The sequence below is a fragment of the Trichoplusia ni genome, chromosome 6, assembly GCF_003590095.1.
Source record: "Trichoplusia ni isolate ovarian cell line Hi5 chromosome 6, tn1, whole genome shotgun sequence".
Lineage (NCBI taxonomy): Eukaryota > Metazoa > Arthropoda > Insecta > Lepidoptera > Noctuidae > Trichoplusia > Trichoplusia ni.
The window spans coordinates 15,634,361-15,653,684 of NC_039483.1; the positions used below are offsets into that span (position 1 = coordinate 15,634,361).

The following is a 19,324-nucleotide window of genomic DNA, read 5'->3' on the forward strand; positions in this document are numbered from 1 at the left end:
ACGTTTTCATTTGATGACGGTTGATGAGGAATGGGGTATTTTTCGGCTGTAGGGTTAGATGGAGTTTTTGATATGATTGTTTTGTATGTCTTTGTCCTTTATAATTGTTCAGCTGTAAAAGTTAGTTAGGAAGTTCGTTTAAAGTTTTAGGTAAAGAAAAAAAAAACATTTTATTATTTATTTTTATTTTTAAGCTTTTGCCAAACATTAAAATACTGCATCTGAATAATAATAAAATCAGAATTTATAGTATACGTCCCGTTGCTAGACACAAGCCTTTTCCCATATAGTTAGGGAAAGTTTTGACCATTGATCTCGCTGAGGAGTTGGTTACTGCGTTCTAGCGATTTCAGTCCGCATCAAAATTCAGGTATCATCAAGATATTTTTCCCCGTTTGTCTTAGATTAATTAAAAAGTATATATACTTCGAAAAAGTCATATTGATATTTGACTGCGCTGGGATCGAACCTACTCCTTGTGCCTAAAAATCCATGCATGGTACCGCAACGCCACCACGACACACATCTTAAACTGTATTGCCGTTGTGGTAGCGCGACAACGTAATCCCCGGATCCGCTACCACAACTGATTTTTTTCTTCGTAGGCTCTCACTAATACCAGCAAAACATAATTTTATCGGATATTCAGAATTAAGACCAATTTATTTAAAACTCAACGTAGCAATTAACCGAGCAAGTAATTAGTATCTGCGCTATTTGGCGTCAAGGCTAATTAATCTAATTATGCGACAAGTCCAGATTTAAACCGCTTTGGATATTACTGCAAACATGAAACGACCTAATTAGTGCTGTGGCTTAATAATTAGAATTGTGTCCTCCGAGGTAAGGCGTTCAATAGTCAACATGGACTTTGAAATGTTATTTATATCATTTTATTTGAAATAATAAAATAATAAATAATATTGGACGTATCGTTTTCGAAATAATTTTAGTCAGAAGCTAGAAAGTGTGACCAATTTGACTAAGAGGTATCGTGTTACCCTAAAAACTGGGATAAGGAGGTCTGATATGCACGCGCTCCTTGCAAAACACTGGTACTTCGCCGCATCCGATTAGACTGGAAGCCGATCCCGACAAAATTGAGAAAAGGCAACGATGATGATGTGACTGACCCTTTTAGCCGAGAGAAATTTCTACAGTCGTTAACCTCAATATAAAATGCTCAAAACACGTGACTCGTCAAGTTCACACATTCGAGCATTTCAAAAAACTTGTAATTTCGACAATTCTAGTAATGTTGCCTAGCGGGGTTTACGTTACATATGAACATAAAAATATCTTTGACGAATACTTATACCGTAAGCTGTAAAACAGGATTGTTTCATTACTAACGATATGACGCAATCTATTTTGAGTGGCATTCTTTTTTTAATGATGCTGACTAAAACTGTTTTGGAAAAGACATTGCTATTTGCTTTAGAAGTCACATAGAATAGAAACGTACGTACGAAACACGTAAATCTTTACGTGTTACAATTTGTTTAAACAATATTCCTAATTTTAGACTTGACGTGATTTACCATCTTACGTTTCTATTTACTGAAAAGTCCTCTTAAACTAATCGTTTAAATACTGCCAATAAAAAATCACTTCAATAAACCTTCGCAACAGAAAGTTTCATTAAAAATAGTAGAGTAAAAGAGTCAAAGTACAGCACAATAAGTTCACTACAAACAACTAATAATCCTCGTTGGTTTAGCTCATTATTTGTTAAAGAACTGAGCTATTGGAAGTGTATTGCTCGTTTCCTGATCTCGCGAGTCGGAAACAAAAATACTAAGAAAAATACAGCCAATCAGGAAGAGTTATATGCTCTTGTTCAATTTTAAAATTTGAAAGATTTGAGGAGTTCTGATTTGGGTTTGGTTGAGATGATTTGCATGTATTCTGTTGTATCGTTGTAAGTTTAATGATTGTATTGAAGTTAGTGTAGTAAAAGTAGGAATTAATTTAATTTATAATTAATTCAATATTTAAAGTACAAGGAAATGAAATGTTTTAATAGGATTCACAAAGTAACTCATTTTTTTTTAATCATTTAAGGGAAGTACTAAAACGATGCAGAAAATAATTATCACAAATAAGGTTTTCTGAACGAAATTTAAAATTGAAAGTTCAACCAACAAGTAAGTTAATCAGCGCGCTCAGACTTTCTCTATACAGGTCAAAACTCTTTTTAGAATAGTTCTAAGTATAACGTAGCCAGGACAGAGCTACTCTGATCACAAAATGTCCGGCCATTACTTTCAAACAAAAACATTCAATACTACTCCAAAACAAAAAAAGCATCGCGTGTCGGGGAATCCACATTTATCTGGTAAAAGCAAGAAGTTTCTACGGGCAGAGTTGCGGGCACAACTAGTACGTTCCTGAGCCAACAAACAAGAGACGTATTTGTGCAAAGGCTGGATCACTCTATCGGAAACTCCGTCGTCTCCTAAGCTTGTTTTTCTCGAGCTCACAGCAAAGTTCTTTGTGTTACCATCGTTTGTAATATTAACCGCTTAAAACCTAAGATATCGGGCATTTTGTGGCGTTCAGACGCAGTGTTGGAGATGGTTGGACCTATGTTATGTGAAGAGTTTAGATGAAATGGTGTAATAGTCCATTATTACATGGATGATGTAGATTCGTATTCTGTTCTTGGAATCTGATATACCAATGTTCAAGTGAATAAGCTTCGTGATACTATAAAATAAATATAACACTGGTTTTTTTCTTCGAATAGCTCAATTAGTAAAATTTTTAAAATAAAATAAAATTGTTTATTCCTTAGGATTTTTCATTTCTACAAGTTTTTTTTTTCAAATCGCTGAAGTTGACATTTAGTATCGAACCACACTAAGAAAAATTGTCGTAACAAACCAAGAGGACTCAGCCTGTTTTGTAGTCCAGAAAATTATTGCTTTAAATATTATTAGAAACGTATAAACATTTATGATGTGTTGATATATCCTACTTACATATCAACTGATTAATAAATCACCTCATTCCTCTAAACGAGAACGACCTTATTGGCGGTATCGATAGACCGATATTATGATAACAGTCCATCCAATAGTAATAATCAAAAACTTAACCAACCTCTAAACACAGCGCAAAATAAAGACGTAACTTTCAAACATACTGTATACTGGTATTAAAATTCAATATCATATCGCTTATTACGTTAAAAGACCCATAATATAACTGCAACATGAAAATAACTACCCAATGTAGTTGATGCTTACGGCAATAGCTATCTATGACCGCAAACGATATTCACTTACGGCGATATCCCGAGCACGGAACTAAAATTCGCTTTTAAAATTCTGTTTTAAACCGAAGTAAGTGAACGGTACTTTGATATACCATATCGTTACTTACGATTATATTTTACGGGAGTTTTTAAGCTTTTAAAGGCTGCCGTTTAATTTGCATTCGTCTTTTTTTGGGATTTTCGAGGATATTTGTGTTGGACTCATAGGTGCTCGATTGTCAGTTGTTTCCTGTCTTTGTATATGTTGGCTTGTATTAAAACTAGTATTGTCGTATTTTTTTAAGGTATTTATGATACATTCATTGCTGGTCAGTTGATTCTAGTCTCTGTAATTTTATTTGATCTAATAAAATCTTTTTAACTATCAGTTTAAATAAACATCAAGAAAACAAGATGGACAGCATTACACTCCTATTGTTTTTAACTAGCACCACACTTGGGAATTTTATCGTTTGTTCAAAAAACATTCAAGTCACATGTACAAAGATATAACGAATTGCTATTGTACTATTTTTAATAGATTTCACCTTCTAAAATCAATCATTCACTAACGAATTTCTTATTCCGTTTCTACGTTATTGTCCAACCAACTCCATAGCACTTTACCAAGAAACAGGCAAATAACTACATCTACAAAAGTAAACCCCAGCCAAATGGTTTTACAACACTTTCGAACTAACATTCGCCTACACTCAAGGCCTAATGCTCAAGCAATAAAAATCTACTTCAAAACAGCACTAAAGCCTCCACGGACGTTTTAAGTTCAAAACTTAAACTGCACATTTAATCCGGCCGACACACACACACACACACACACACACATACTCGCATCAATATTTGAGTAGCGAAATCCTTTTGTAGAGAGCCACTCGATATTTTACTCCATTTATATTGTTCAAATACAAGGTTATTATTTGTAGATGGTAATAGACTATGTCTAATATTGTTATGCTACTAAAAGTAAATAAATATACTGATTTTGTAAAGGTTTTTAAGATTTTTTTTTTTTAATGGCCAATTATCGTGTTGCAAGTGCTGCGTTTTCCGACGCTATGCTTAAATGATGTTCAAAGTGCATTTATCGTTATGAATAATTCTAAGGTAGGTACGTATTATGTCATTGAACTACTAGTAAACTGCTAGACCGATTTGATAGTGTTTTTGTATGTGTTTGTGGCTGCCCTAGTTGAGTCAGATTTATAAGTCAGCTCCGTAGAACAAAGTACGGCGGTTTAGCTAGAATTATATAAAGACCAAATTATGATTTGCAGTTAATAATAACTCCTTTTTGTTTATTTATCTGTGTTTGAAAAAGATGTAGTGGTAAAATTCAAAGTATATTTGCATGACAAAGAATATTTATAAAATCGTTGAAATTGCCTGTCATATTACTTGAATGACTCTTAAGAAATAATTCACTGAATTTACCTTTTTTTATAGTTTCATTTAAAATTGTGATCTGAGATGAATGCATCAAATCCAAAAACGTCACTTCAAGTGACATCCAATTAAGAATGGCTTTTTAACAGAAAAATCTTATTCCGTTAAATATTTGATCTTATATTTTGATAGAAAAATATAATCCAATTACTTTTAGGCGCTTTCAATGTGAAAATTGTAACTAGTTTTTGCAGCGCAGCTAATGAATACTGTCAAACTTTTCGTTTAGTCATTACTTGCGAGTAAACTTCAAAAGAGATACACTGATCAATGCATTAATCGTACACCTTATTGAGCTTAATTTAAGGTTCAGAATTGGATTACTTTTTATAGTAGTTGTTGATCTTTGAGCCGAAAGAGAAACAAGTGAACGAAAATATTATTGTACCGAAATAGACAGTGTATTATAAATTTGAGGATTTTCATTTTGAGTTGGGAAATACGTTTTCATATTACGTAACCACGAAATGGCTTATAGCATTATTAAATAGCTACATGGTTCTTCTAGGAAAAAAAGGGGCAAGCTCGCAACACTGAAGGATTCCGTACCAATAGGCCTAAGAAAAACTGAAAATATCTAGAAATTACCACATAACCAATTTATTACCGTTATAACGTTGCTTTAACTCTTATAATTTTTTTGTTGGTTGAGCCTTGTGTGTAGCCATCGGATCATGAGATATAGCATAGTGCAGGCCGTGAAGTCTTAGTAATAGGATTCCGTTTTTAACTTTTGGGTACAGACAACTAAAACGATAATTTGAAGACAAGAGTCGGACACTTCGTGGACAAAAAGTGGCAAACAACAAGCCCTAATTAGAAGCAGATGAGGAAGTAGACAGCATTTATGCAACTAACACAAACATAAACAAAATAATGTTTTTCCTGAAAAAAAGAACTTTAGTTAGAAGGCAATAAAATAGAGTAACAATACACAAAAAGATTTATCCACGAAAATACGATTAAACTGATGTACGAAATAAAACAAGCGAAATAGTGGCCCAGAGTCATTTATCAAGCGTCGTGACGTCACGACGACCAACGCTGACGTCAGAATCCAGTACAAATTGATTTCATTATTGTTGCAATGCGGTGTTTATGTCAAATTACTTTTAAGCTTATTATTAGAAAATGCTATTTAGTTGATTTTGAATCAACTTTGCATAATATATTTTTTCTAGAGGCTGTCGTCGTTGTTATAGATGAAAGTAGTGGTATTTTTTTTTAGAATAAATTATGTTTTTAGAATTTTTTGATTTGATTTACTTACTGGGATACAATAACAGTTAAACGTATTTGAAAATAGCTAACTAAACTGTTTTTTTAATGTAACTTTTATTAAACTGACACTTATCCCTAAATTAGGCCCAGAAATACAGGCCCTAGTAATTCTGGAGACTGTGATCAGTCAGAAATATAAGTTCGCGTGATTGGATGATTAATCACCAATTTAGAGTTTTGTCAAAGATAGACATGTTCAAATAAGTAAAGTGATTTTGAATGTAAGTGGAATTCTGTTGAGTACCTTTTTTCTAGTTCGACAAACCACAATTGTTACACAACTTGTTCACAGCAAGAGATAAGTAGGCCTTCCCAAGTCTGGTCATAACACACGGGATCCGCGTTCCGTATCAAGTCTGAGATATTTTCAAGTGGTTTTGCAAATTGAATTTATAATTGGAACAGAACCGACCAGTATAGAACTGCAAGCATGTAACCTCAAGATCACGTTAAGCCCCTGACCAATTTGTCTAAGCGAAACATTATTAACTCAGCACGTCAGCTACCAGGAGCCCATCACTTATGCAGAGGTTCCAGGATCCTACCGTCAGTAATATATCGCTCATTAATAACCTCTAGATCACGGCATAATGGAGGATGCACGCCGATGCCATGACGCCGTTGTTACATTCTGACAGTTATTTGACAGCATGAAGAATGGGCAGACGAGGTTGGAGTTTAAAGGTATATACGGCAAAAGGGTAGGCTGTGGTGAGTGAATGTCAGGGGGAATTAGATATACTCATCTAAGGATAGGTGATATTTTTTCATAAGTTAGGTTTCTAATTGATTTATATATATTTCTGTCATCTATTTAAACATGAATGAAACTATGAGTTCAACATATATCATAACGAAGAAGAAATAACAAAACTACTCAGTGTCATATTTTATACCAGCTGGCAAAAAAAAAAACAAAATTCATTTTTTTGTGAATCGTAAAACACACGTGCTTTTAAAAATAATCTAAAAACGATAACCCATTTCGTCATCAAAGGCTTTATCATCTATTCCATCCGAGCATTTCAGAAATACCAAGCAAAGCTCTCTTTCCCGTCGATCAAAAATTTTAATTGAACTATTTCGTCATAAAATTACACGGAGCTGTTGTTCGGTTGCACCCGATATCTGTTCTCAGAACGTCAGTGATACATCGTCCCTTTATAACTCATGCTCGCCTGGTTATTAATTTGAATGGTCTACCATGGCGTATATTGAGCGATGTGACAATTATTGGAGTCTTGATTAAGTGGACAACGAAAACATAGAGGGATATGTTACGGTAATATTGCTGGAGTAATTATTCTGAACGTGGCTGTGGTGCTGATAACACTACTTATAAGAGCGGTTGTACACTACCCTAATGATAATAATTATATAATGTAAATTCTAAAATATTTGTCTCATGACTTCAATACTTCTTGGGCGATCCCAAAATTAGACATGAGAAGACTGCCAATAAAACAATTAAATTTTAATTTGAAAAAGTATGCGACCACATTTTTTTTTTGTAATACGTTTTCCATGTAGGATATAGGTATGATACTCACATCTCTTCCATTTAGCAGCCATGTGAGATTCGCCGGCGGATCGGCAGGTGGCGACGAGCACTGCGCCCTGAGCGAGTCGCCTGATGCGTACCAGCCCTTCTCCGCTTTTATCGTCGGCTTATCCGGAGGTAGTTCTGAGAACAAGAAACAAAACACCCATTACTATCAAAAAAAAGTATTCATAAACAAATGAACGACGAGTTTAACAGAAATCGGAGGTACACTTTATTGTTTGCAGAACGTAACAAAACAATTTACGTTTTGTTTAGACACCAAACAAAGGCTAATCCAATGTTTTCACCGCGTCCATTAATTCTAATACCCATTAATCCATGATACGTGCAAATTCATATATAATATAACACATGTGATACACCGCTTGTTCGAATGGGATCGCTTTGTAAATCCCGGGTGGAAAGAGGTGTATGTGTGTAAAGTAGACAGAGATCAAGCGCGAGACCAATAAGAGAGGTTTAAAAGAGATTTTCATAAACATTTTTTGGACAAAAACTTGAAATTACGTTATTTGGTACTATACAAATTCACACTGATTGAGTTACGTAAAACTACACGTATGGGTTGCCGTTGTCATTTTCCGTCAAGTGCAGCTTTATAAATAAGACCTCAGTAAAATATCTCAAATGTTTTGCCATTAACACAAACCAATTGATCACACGTTTCTGTAATCTAAAAATCGTTTTTGCCCGAAGCAAGCAATTATAAAGATCTAAGCGTCCCACAATTATAAGTCGGATGAAATATGGGTGAGATCCTACGGGAATTATTTTATTTAGGGTCCAGGATGTGACAGGAATTCTCACGAGTATTTTTTTGGGTTGACCCTATGAAAATTAGCTAGCTTTTGGGGTTAGCCCATTTGGGTAAATCAAGGGTACAGGTATTACGGATGAAATGATTATGTAAATATATATATTTTAATCTTAGACAAGTTATATTTTGGGTTTCTACGCAGTTGAATAATAAATATTGAATTCTAAATTTAAAGTTATTATTTCACACATAGGTTTAAGGTGCAGGAGTATCTACATATCACAAATGGAAACTTTTGTACATGTTTTTATCATTAAATAAATTATAATTTATTAGAACATAATTGTTAATATTATCCTCTTAAAGTTTTTTTAAAAATCTACTGACACGAACTCTAGCTTTAAACTGATTCTAAGATTCAAAATCTTATCATCGCATTTGACGAAGAGAGGCTGTTATTGTTACAGGAGCAAGTTTGTGCAACGTGTTACAGATAATCTGTTGTAGGCTTTAGGCGATAAACCACGGTATGAATTATACCCTTGATAAATGCCTCTAGCCTAATTTATTCTGAAAGAGTACTAAAGGGATAAAACAAAGATGTGACAGGTTCGGGTTTTCAAATCTGTTGTAAATGGGAAATTGATAACACTTTTTGTTTGGTTAGGTATTATAGCCGTAGTTTATCTTTTAGGTCAGAATTTTTGTTTAGTCATTGTGGTCCTACTGCAGAGCAAAGGCTTCAATTCAATTTTTCCAGTCTGTCTAGTCTAGGGCTTTTTCTGTCCTCCTGTTGCGTGCATTCAATTCTTTCTCTATTTCTTTCCGAGTCATCCTCCTTGCGGCTTTATTTTCGATAGGCCCCACGGGATACATACCTTGGTGCATTACTTATCGTGCTAGCAACAAATATCCTATCTAGCCTACCTAATCTATCCTAGCCCTCATATAGTTGTCTATGAAACGAAAATCTCATGTTAGTCACGAGAGGTTAACCCTCCATTAAATAAATACTACAGCTAATCACACAAATTGTACACACTACATTCAAAAGAAGTCAGTCAGGTAAGCGAGAGAGTTACCATAACCACTCACTCAAGGGCTCCCCAACATGATTTCTAAGTGCATAAGGAAAACTCTTTACTCCCTGAAAAACAAGCTCTGTGATGTTTCAAACAAAGATAGGAGAACATAACATTTATTATTTGGAAGATTTCTACGATACGTAGGAAAATAAAGTGAATTTGTTTGTTCTCTTACAGACGGAGTTTAGGATTCAAACGGTAGCGCACGTCTTTGAGGTTGATCCTTTCGCAGTGTATTATAAAGCTGTATTTGTAATATTACTTTGTATGGATGTTTATGTAAAACATTGGAATTGTGTAATTTCGTAGAATTTATAAAACATGTAGTTATGTCATGAAACCAGTGAAGTTATAGTTCGAGGATAGAAATGAACAAATTTGGAGAAAGAAAATGATGGTAATTTGTTAATTTTAGACTTTGTTTATTCGGGTAAAAGAAAGAAAGATAGACATAACTTAGACATAACTTAGACATAAGATAAAATGAAAAACTTAAGCCAGAAAATTTAGCGCTAACAACAGATAATAAAAAAGAAAATCGAGATTAACCAACGTTGATTTTTAAACCTGATGATACTGATAATGATGAACCCTGATGATTCTAAACCATAGAATTAGATTTGGACTCAAATTTATAAAATACATTCCTTTGATATAATTAGTTAAATACATTTCAATCATCAAAATTCATGAATGAAAGTAAAATAATGTATTTTGTTCAAGAAAGACAATTCTCATTTAAACCAATGTAATAACCACAATCAGGCATACTGAGCCCGGCTTGCAGTTCGACAATATCACGAACAAAGAGAATTCATTCAACGACATCTTGAATATAAAACTCCTTTGATGTCGCCGTTCGAGTAAAATTTTGATTTTTGTTGAAAAAATCTTTTATGTAATCGTCGTTCCCATCCTACCTCTTCAAGAATTCAATTAGATTCTGCAAAGTTTCCAATCACAAGCCTGTTGTTCGCCGCCTTTTAGTGTCACTTGCAGATTTTGATGCTTAGCGATGAAAAATAAATAACTTTGGCAGACTCGAGGACTTTTATGAATTTAGCCTGAGGGTATAAGTCGATGAATATTCGAGCCCACTTGTGTTAAAGGGAAGATGAGCTTCGGGTGTATTTATTTATTGGAGGTTCTGGTATTAAGTGAAAATATTCGTTTCCTTACTTTTATTTTGTTGCTGCAGGTTTTAAGTGTTTATTTGTGTGTATCTAAATGTTTGTAAAATAGTGTTGAACTTTAGCTATGCTCCGCAACCGCAATGTAAAACAAAATAAACTTTAGTCAGTAGAATATTGTACAGTAGTGTCTATATACCTATATATACATAATATGAGTTATTACAACTTTGAAACATTACTTACATAACACCTTTGAAATCATACACTAAATTTATATATTAATTAATATTAACTACGATATTATGCTCTCACGCACATATTACATAACTCCGAAACAAGGCGTATCAATTTCACAGACAAGCATCTAGAGAATCGCCTAAAGGAATTAGTCACAGAGTTTGAAAACGTATTATTTAATGTTATTTTCGTCTTCAACGAAGTACAAAACTTGTCTAGACTTTCAAGATTAAGTTTAAAATGTCTCCAAACCTTATTGTGAAAGTTGCGAACGAATTGTGACCAACAACTGACGGAGTTCTCTTAAAGCTGTTATTAGTTATGTGGTGACGAGAATTGCAAGTTATTTGTTATCAAATTCGTGATTTAATACGACCTTTGCCTTGTAAAGAGATTACGATCCTGTTGCGAATAAGACAATGTAAGTGGAATTCAATTCATTTTGTTATTTGATAAAATGGCTGTTTCTATTACAGGGACGTCTATTGCGAAAACTAGATTAAAAGGTTTTTTTTTTATAATACTGCTTCATATTTTGGTTTATTATAATAAACATGAATTAAGGTTACACAAATCTTCAGGGATAACATAAGACGTTTTGTAGTATTATTATCTAAAACTTATTTTATTGTAATACATCTTAAATATTTCTGTTTTTCTTTCGATACATATTTACGAACTTAATTTACTTAGATGTAATTTTTTTAATGGCCTGCTGGAAATTTACGAAAAAAAGTATAACTGTAACTCATTTTATTTTAGAGAAATACAATATTCTTTATACACACCAGGTTTAAAAAGTGGATAGTCATAATGTTGTCAAAATCGTTTACAGACAACCTTTGGACGGACTTCATACAGAAGGAGCAACATTTGTTCAGGCATTCCACAGTGCCTAGAAGACTAGATTAGTGTTCATCATTGGCCTAGCCTTTTCCCAACTATGTTGGGGTCGGCTACCAGTCTAACCGGTTTCAGCTAAGTACCAGTGTTTTACAAGGAGCGAATGCCTATCTGACCTCCTCAACCCAGTTACCTGGACGACACGATACCCCTTGGTTAGACTGGTTGTCAGACTTTTCAAGCTTCTGACTACCTGTAACGACTGTCAAAGATGTAAGAATAACAGCCGGGACCCACAATGTAACGTGCCTTCCGAAACACGGAGGAACTCCTTATGACAAAGATGGTCACCCATCTACAGACCAACCGCGTCAAGCATAGCTTAACCTGTGATCGTTTCACTTCTGCGGTTATAGCTTAGCCACGAGATTGAAATAACAAAACTACATGTTGTTGTTTTTTATTACCTAACTGACGAACAAAAAAAAACCTTTCATAACCAGTCAATATTTCAGTAAAACCTCCTTATAAAAATGCATTTGACTCAATCCAGCTTAAAAAGCACACTGTATAAGGAAACAAGTCTTGAACACACTCAAGTTTTTCAATCTACGCCGTCTCGAAATAATATTTACCATGACTTCGAAGTGATGGGCTCGTTAGCCTAGCTTCCACTTGTGTTGAGTGTATTGACTTTGCCAGTTCGTTGGATCCAAGAGGCAATGTTTTACTTTTTTTTTGAAGCATGACGACTGACGCGGAACGAGGCGCTCTTTTTTTGGCACGTAGTGTTCGGAATGAAGATTTTTCTTCTCAATGATTGTAATGGAATTATTGTTAATCGATTGAGCAATTGTGTTATTTGGTTTTTGTTGGTTCGTTTGTTTCCTGTAACTATTTTTTTTAGTATAGTCGTGGTTGAGTGAATGTGCAAAAGTTTAGGTACTAAAGCAATCATTATTTGTATTCGTTAATTAATATATTTCACCTTAATTTTACATTCAAATAAAAAAATTGTTTCAAGAAAGTTACATTTGATGTAATGAACTTGAGGCATTTATTTAATTTATTAGGTCGTCCATGAAAAGGTACATGATAAACTTATAAGCTAGGACTAGAATTAATTTAAATTACTTGTTATGTTTCAAATAACAGTAATTTTTATATAATTGTATGTATCATACTTCTACTATGGTAGAATAATTAAGGGTTTTTAAAAGTTTATTTGGTTATGTTTATAGCACGGCTCACAAGATGCAGCCTCGTGACCAACTAACAGATAGACAGAGGAGCCTTAACAAGTTTCGATTTTTGCCCTTTGGGCAAATAACTTCAAAAACATGCAACAAATAATGTTGTATCATTATAATTCAACAGCAACATACGAAGTTTAAATGGCTGATCATTGTTATAAGCGCACAACACGGGCCGCTTGGGGGCTACACGACGAACATCATTTTAACTGTTCATTCTGCATTATAATGAAAGCTTTTAAAACTTCTATAGTAATTCAAATCTTGGAAACAAGGGGCGTAACATGAACCAGTTAAAAAGACCCGAAGGAAACTGAGCGGACCTTTTTAATTGCAAACATTTTCACACCCATAAGGGACCAATTTGAGTTGACATAAATTGGATTTTAAAAATACTAATGAAGTTGCCTGCTTAGTTGTAATTAATGTTTGACCCTCGTGATGGAATGTGGGTGACAAAACCATTATGTTTATATATTATTTGTCACAGTGTTTTAATCAATAGGGGAATTTAAATACCTGTAAATACCATTAGTTTTAGTAACATTCACAACACAAACTTTTTTTATTCGTAAATTTTAACAAACTACAAACTCAGGCAACGTTATTTACGGATTTTATATATTTTTAAGAATATGTATATGTATGTATAGTGTAAGTGTAAGTAGATAAACCTCAGGTTTACAAACCTAGACAAATATTTCCTTGTTCTCTTTTTCTTTAACCATCATAAAAAAAAACACCAAAAGTACATCAATCTATGCTTACTCGTGTATTGTCCCGACACGCGACAAGGGTAATCGCGTACGCGGAAAACGAAAACAATCCGAATAATACCAGCATTACTGTCTGTACTAAGAAGACGTAACAACGATACAAGGGGCCTACCATTTGGAGGCAAACCACCACATCGTAAAGTAAGACTGTAAAGAAGCGAGACAGCACTATACATGGCGTAGAGCGACATCTCGCTTACAAAACTGCAGTAGTCTTCGATCAAAGATGGCGGTAATCCCAAAGTCCTTTTCTGGGAAACAAATCCTCAAAATGCAAGGTCTTGCAATGAATATATTATGTAAGTAACCGAGTGGATGTCAGATTGAGTAAAAATGGTTTATAGATACAGCAAAATAAATAACCCGAAATTCCCTAATGTTTTGGATGTAAAAATATTGGTTTACGAGCTCGAATGCGTATAGTTTTGTTTGTGATGTAAGTAGTGGTAGCATTTGGTTGCCATGCGACCCTTCGCTTGGTTTTATGGTTTATCCATACAATGAGGCTGTTACTTAGAGCGACTTATAATAAAGGCATATTTATTGCTTGGTGTGTTTTAAGATTGATTAGTGACGTCATTGACCTTGGATTCAGCATTCCTCCTAGAATTGCGCAAGCGGCACGAAGCACATCGTGTTTTAATGGGATCACTGAAATATCTGTCAAAAATTTAAATTAGATAAACGTTAACTTGAATCAAACCACCAGATAATTTATTTAGTTATTTATGCAAAAAATCAATTGACACACAATCAAATTAGTTTAATGTCGTCATTACCATACATTCAGTGTCCTGAGCTGGGATTCCACAACACAGGACACCCTAGCTTGATCGTTTTTTTCCACAGATAAAGCACTTAGGAAGTGATAAAGGGTGGGAGACACTATCTAATGTCAGCTTTAAAGTTAAAAAAGGACTCCGTCTAAGCTTAATTTTAATAACATATTTGGATAAATACTAACAGTACCTAGTGGACAACATGTGCAGAACCTACATCATGTTCAGACATCTCAAATCAGCATCAAAATAAAATCCATTAAAGTCAATGATATTCGTCGCATGATCCCCATTCGTTCCCCCTTTGCGTGGGCCTATCAGGTAGCCGCGGCCGCCCGTTGGTCGCAAATACTTTCCATATTTCACACGGCCAGCCGTGGCCTGAAATCTTAATGAAGTCGGAATGTTAGATCGAATCGAATGGGGATTGGATCGCAGAAATCTAGAATTGATAGGTTATAAATTTGAAAATGTTTTAGACTGTTTGTAAGAGGAAATGGTAATATATAAAAGTTGGCTGAATTATTATTATTTTTTGTCTGGTTAATGTAAACCTGGTGTCAGAGTTTTTTAAAACACACTCTTGTACTCTCTCTTACACGTTCTATGATCAAGATCTGTTGTGAATGATTAAAATTTTCATTTCAAATGGAACTCAAAAATAAAACACCCAAAATAAGATTAACAAGTTACAATACTCGACCATACTAATTATGTCTCTTCAGACTTTCCTCAAATAATAAAAAGAACACTTTGTCATACCGTACCATCGTGAAATTTTAATTTGGATCACGAAATCTCGTCACCAATGTCAAGTTGTTGATGAAAATAAGACGTTTGCCTTAAAAAGTCCACTTTATTACCATGTAATGAGGCACTCAGTTTCTCATAGCGAGCGATTTAACGAGCGAAGCTCTGAATACTTATTTCACACCAATTCATTTATTCTTATTTATTTAAATTACTGCGAGTTCTTTCTTTCTTTTTGTGTGACTTGTAAATGTACTTTTTCAACGTGGAAATGTTAAGTTGTGAATGACATTGAATGGCTGAATAGTTTTTATTTCTGTGATATTTTTTTACTTTTGGCTTGCACTAGCTCTTGTTTATAGCTTTGCCCGCCTGGAAGTAGATTATAGCTGCAAAAATTGCTTTGCATCTTCCTTAAACGAAGTCAAGTAAAAAGTAGCTTTGTGTTACTCCAAAGTTTCAGCTACCGAAATACCCAATCTTATCGAAATCGGTCCTGCTGTTTAGGCTAGAAGAGGTGACAATCAAACACATATAGGCACACTCACATACTTTTGTATTTCTAACATTAGTGACATGATAACTTATAAGGATTAAACACTAAGTTTAGAATTGTAAGTACAAAATTTATAAATAACAATGACGTGTGCTTTCGTATTCCAAATATGTGTTCCCATGTTCATACCTTTCGCTTGATAAAAATCAATACGACAAACAAAAAGCTGACGGTATTAGGAGCCCAAAAACATTAGGAGCAGAATACCACAGAGATACATTATTGTGCCACTGCTTATTTGGCAATAATGCGTACTTCATTCGTTTTACTCAGAGCGACTGTGACACATGTCTTTCGTGCAGGAGACACTAAGGCGAGTTGATAAGTGGCCGGCGACTGTTCTTGACTAACGGTTTTTTGAAGAAACCTTTTTGTTCTCTTGTAATTTGATGTTCATTTTTTCGAAACAATTCAACTTTACCTACTATGTTTTTGTTTCATTTATAGGTTTCATTCTACATTTTGTATTTTAGTTTTAAATGGCGTTAATAATGATATTAAACTTAGGCCTGGTGAGCTGTTTCTAAGTGGCCTATAGAGGATTGTATAAGGTGTTTGTCTAGCAGTGGAGAATGTTGGCAGGATAAAAAATACAGTGTATGAAGGATTGCAACGCATTGCCATACACCGACACAAAAACGCGGATGACGTAGCACGGCGGTTCAGGTTTAGTCAGTAAAAGTCTGACACTACCCATTTCCTCCCCCGATGGAGTGGGTGTCCACGAGGATTCCCCCGCCTAAACAAAAAAAAAAGGATAAAAAATACAAGTGCTTGTGTATACCATTTAAATGTCGTCTTAACGAAAAATATTTTGAGGGTATGTTATTGAAATAGAACATATGCATTCATGTCAGTATATATATTATGTCACAGCATTGCCAAAGTAAACTCTTAGCTTACACACAACCCTTTACCTATATTGGCGAAGTAATCCAAATTCTGAGACCTGCGGCCCGGGCTAATTGGGTCGTCAAAAATTGACTAACCAATGAAGAATTCATTAGACTAGCATGCCTCGAACACTGCATATAAATTATTTGAGAGCTCGGAACTGATTGAATGTGATTGATAAATTGAATGTTAAATATTGAGTGAACGGAATGGGTACTGTTAATTAATTGGATATCAGCTGTTTTACACAATTGCGGAGTTACTGGCCGTTTATTGGATTTTTTTTTATATTGCAACTGCAATAGGATGAACTTTTAAAAATAAATGATGAATAAGGATAAATTCAATAAAAAAATATATTCTATTTCAAAATTTTCAAATGATATTCGATTTCGTAACAATAATTCAATATTTGAGGCGTACTGTGGTCAATTATTTGATGCTTTGCACTGTAATGTATTATTCAGTATTCACAACATTTGTAGCCAAACATTAATTATAATCCATAATAATATAATATGGATTATAATCTACTAGCTTTCAACTCGCATTGTAACAAAGCAAGTATTCTAAACACAATAATTCGGAGTAAGAGTTTATGTATTGCATGTTATAAGGTGGATAACGACATGTTTTGAAATTCATTTGAACGATAAAAGCAGGTCTGTAATTGGATTTAGTTTTCGGATGATAATGGATTAACCTAAGTTATTAACTTTTTGAATTATAGTTTATGTAAAGTTCAAAAGTGCGAATCCCTTATATTCAGGGCTATGACCATCCTTTTCGCTATGAAATTGCATTTTAAGTTAGTTACGCTTTAGTAAGACATTTAAATGAGACTTTAAATAGTCTCTGTCTCGGTGCAATTGATTTTAATTTTGGACAATTTGGTCTAATTTGACAAGGTCAAAATTGAATTAAAAAACATTTAAAAAGCTCCCATCCAAATTGGTTCACCCGCGCCCCTTTCTGTATCGGGGCACACATAGTGATCAAACTTATCCTGTTAAAAATAGCAAAACAGAATCGTCTTACAACAGATTGATCAATGTTTGTAATATTATTATATTTAGCCAATTAATAGTCAAACCACCTCAAACGGTTTCTGTCCTAATCTCATCTAACATCGTTAGTATTCAGTTGATGAATCAGGTGTATCGTCAGCCAACTCCAGTAATGACGTAAATCAAGTGCTGAAGCCAGATAACCTCGATACAAGGACTTAGCGACAATAGTAATTAATCAAACACTGTTAGAGGAACAGTTGTTACAGTTACAGCGTTAGCGTTGGTTTAGTTATCTCCTATTGCTATTGTTAAGGTTCCGCATTCAAAGGGTGTAAAACCTGCCTAAAACATATCTTTTTTATACTTTTCTAACGCCCTGATCTAATCAAAAACTAAATGGTTAAAAAAAAAACAATAAAACCGGCAATCGAATTTAGAAACAAAAAACTTCAAGTCGCTATCGAGTAATCCTTCCTTAATATGAGTAAAACTGCATTTTGTGTTATAAACAAGTAAAATATACAACACAACAGCTCTCCCCAAACTAAACTCGAGTAAAGCGACATTATTCACTATTCACAGTATTTTAAGGCTTTATAAGGCGCATTATTAAACCAGGGTTGTACTCAAAGGCAGCAGCCACTTTACTAAACCTCATATTTTGAGGTAGCGACACGGGAAGGTGTCGGCCGACTTTGTAATTCAAATCCGGCTATCGCGTAAATACGAATCCTACTTGCACGTTCAGACGGGTTGGGATTTCCATGACAAATACCCAGTCGAGACGAGTAGAAATCAATTCATTTGTGTCTGATCTGGGATGGAAATATAAAGAGTACTCAGATTGTTGTATCGAAATGTGGGGTGCGTATTTGAGCGCATACTTATGTTTAAAAAATTTTGATTGTGAAAATTGTGAGTCGTAAGTGCAAGAAAATAAAAACACAAGCTGGTGACTTTGTTCACAAAGAATCTGTTAACTCGGGTAAAAATCATTAAGTTTGATTATAATATGTACAGTAATTTCGTCCTTTATTTTAGCGACCCAACTAATTGAAATCATGAGAACAGTATTTGTTAATACGCGACTGGCGCAGGCGTTAAGGCGATACGATATTTAAATTGTGGAATATAAGATTAAAGAACGCTTTTGACTTTAAAAGTATTTTTTTTGATTCCAGCTTAACAAGTATTTATTTGTGGTTATTCTTTTGTTCTGGCTGTGAATTTGCAAATCTGTATTTATAGATATATTATTTGGTTCGAAATTTAAATAAATAGCTAAGTATTTTTTAAATTTTTTAATTGTAGTATACACCTATTTGCATTTCATTTTCATTGAAAATCGTAAAAATATTTTACTAAATAGCATAATAGCGACTCTTTCATATTCCATGGTGTTTGTTTCACAAAATGTATTGTTTTGGCCGATTTTTGTTACTGACCACACCAACATAATAATGTTATAGAGTTAGTACTTGTTAAGCCGATTGAAATTAAGCCTCGACCATACTCGACCCCATTAAATGAGACTATAGTTAGGGACACCTTTATAATGCATTGTTATTCTTCTAAATACCTATATATGTAGATTTGGGTCTGTATTTTCTGTTCGTTTATTGGTTTTTGCGTGAAAGAGGAGAAAACATCTCAAAATCCATACATACAAACTTTCGCGACTATAAT

General features: G+C 34.1%; 1 protein-coding gene across 2 annotated transcripts in view; it reads right to left on the reverse strand.

The window, feature by feature from the left end:
- LOC113495258 overlaps nucleotides 1-19,324 on the reverse strand; it is a 286,477-nt gene that overhangs the window by 52,930 nt on the left and 214,223 nt on the right. For both annotated transcript variants that reach the window (XM_026873896.1, XM_026873895.1), the window contains one exon: nucleotides 7,552-7,685. In XM_026873896.1, the coding sequence (XP_026729697.1) occupies nucleotides 7,552-7,685 (134 nt within the window). The remainder of the gene's footprint in view (nucleotides 1-7,551; nucleotides 7,686-19,324) is intronic.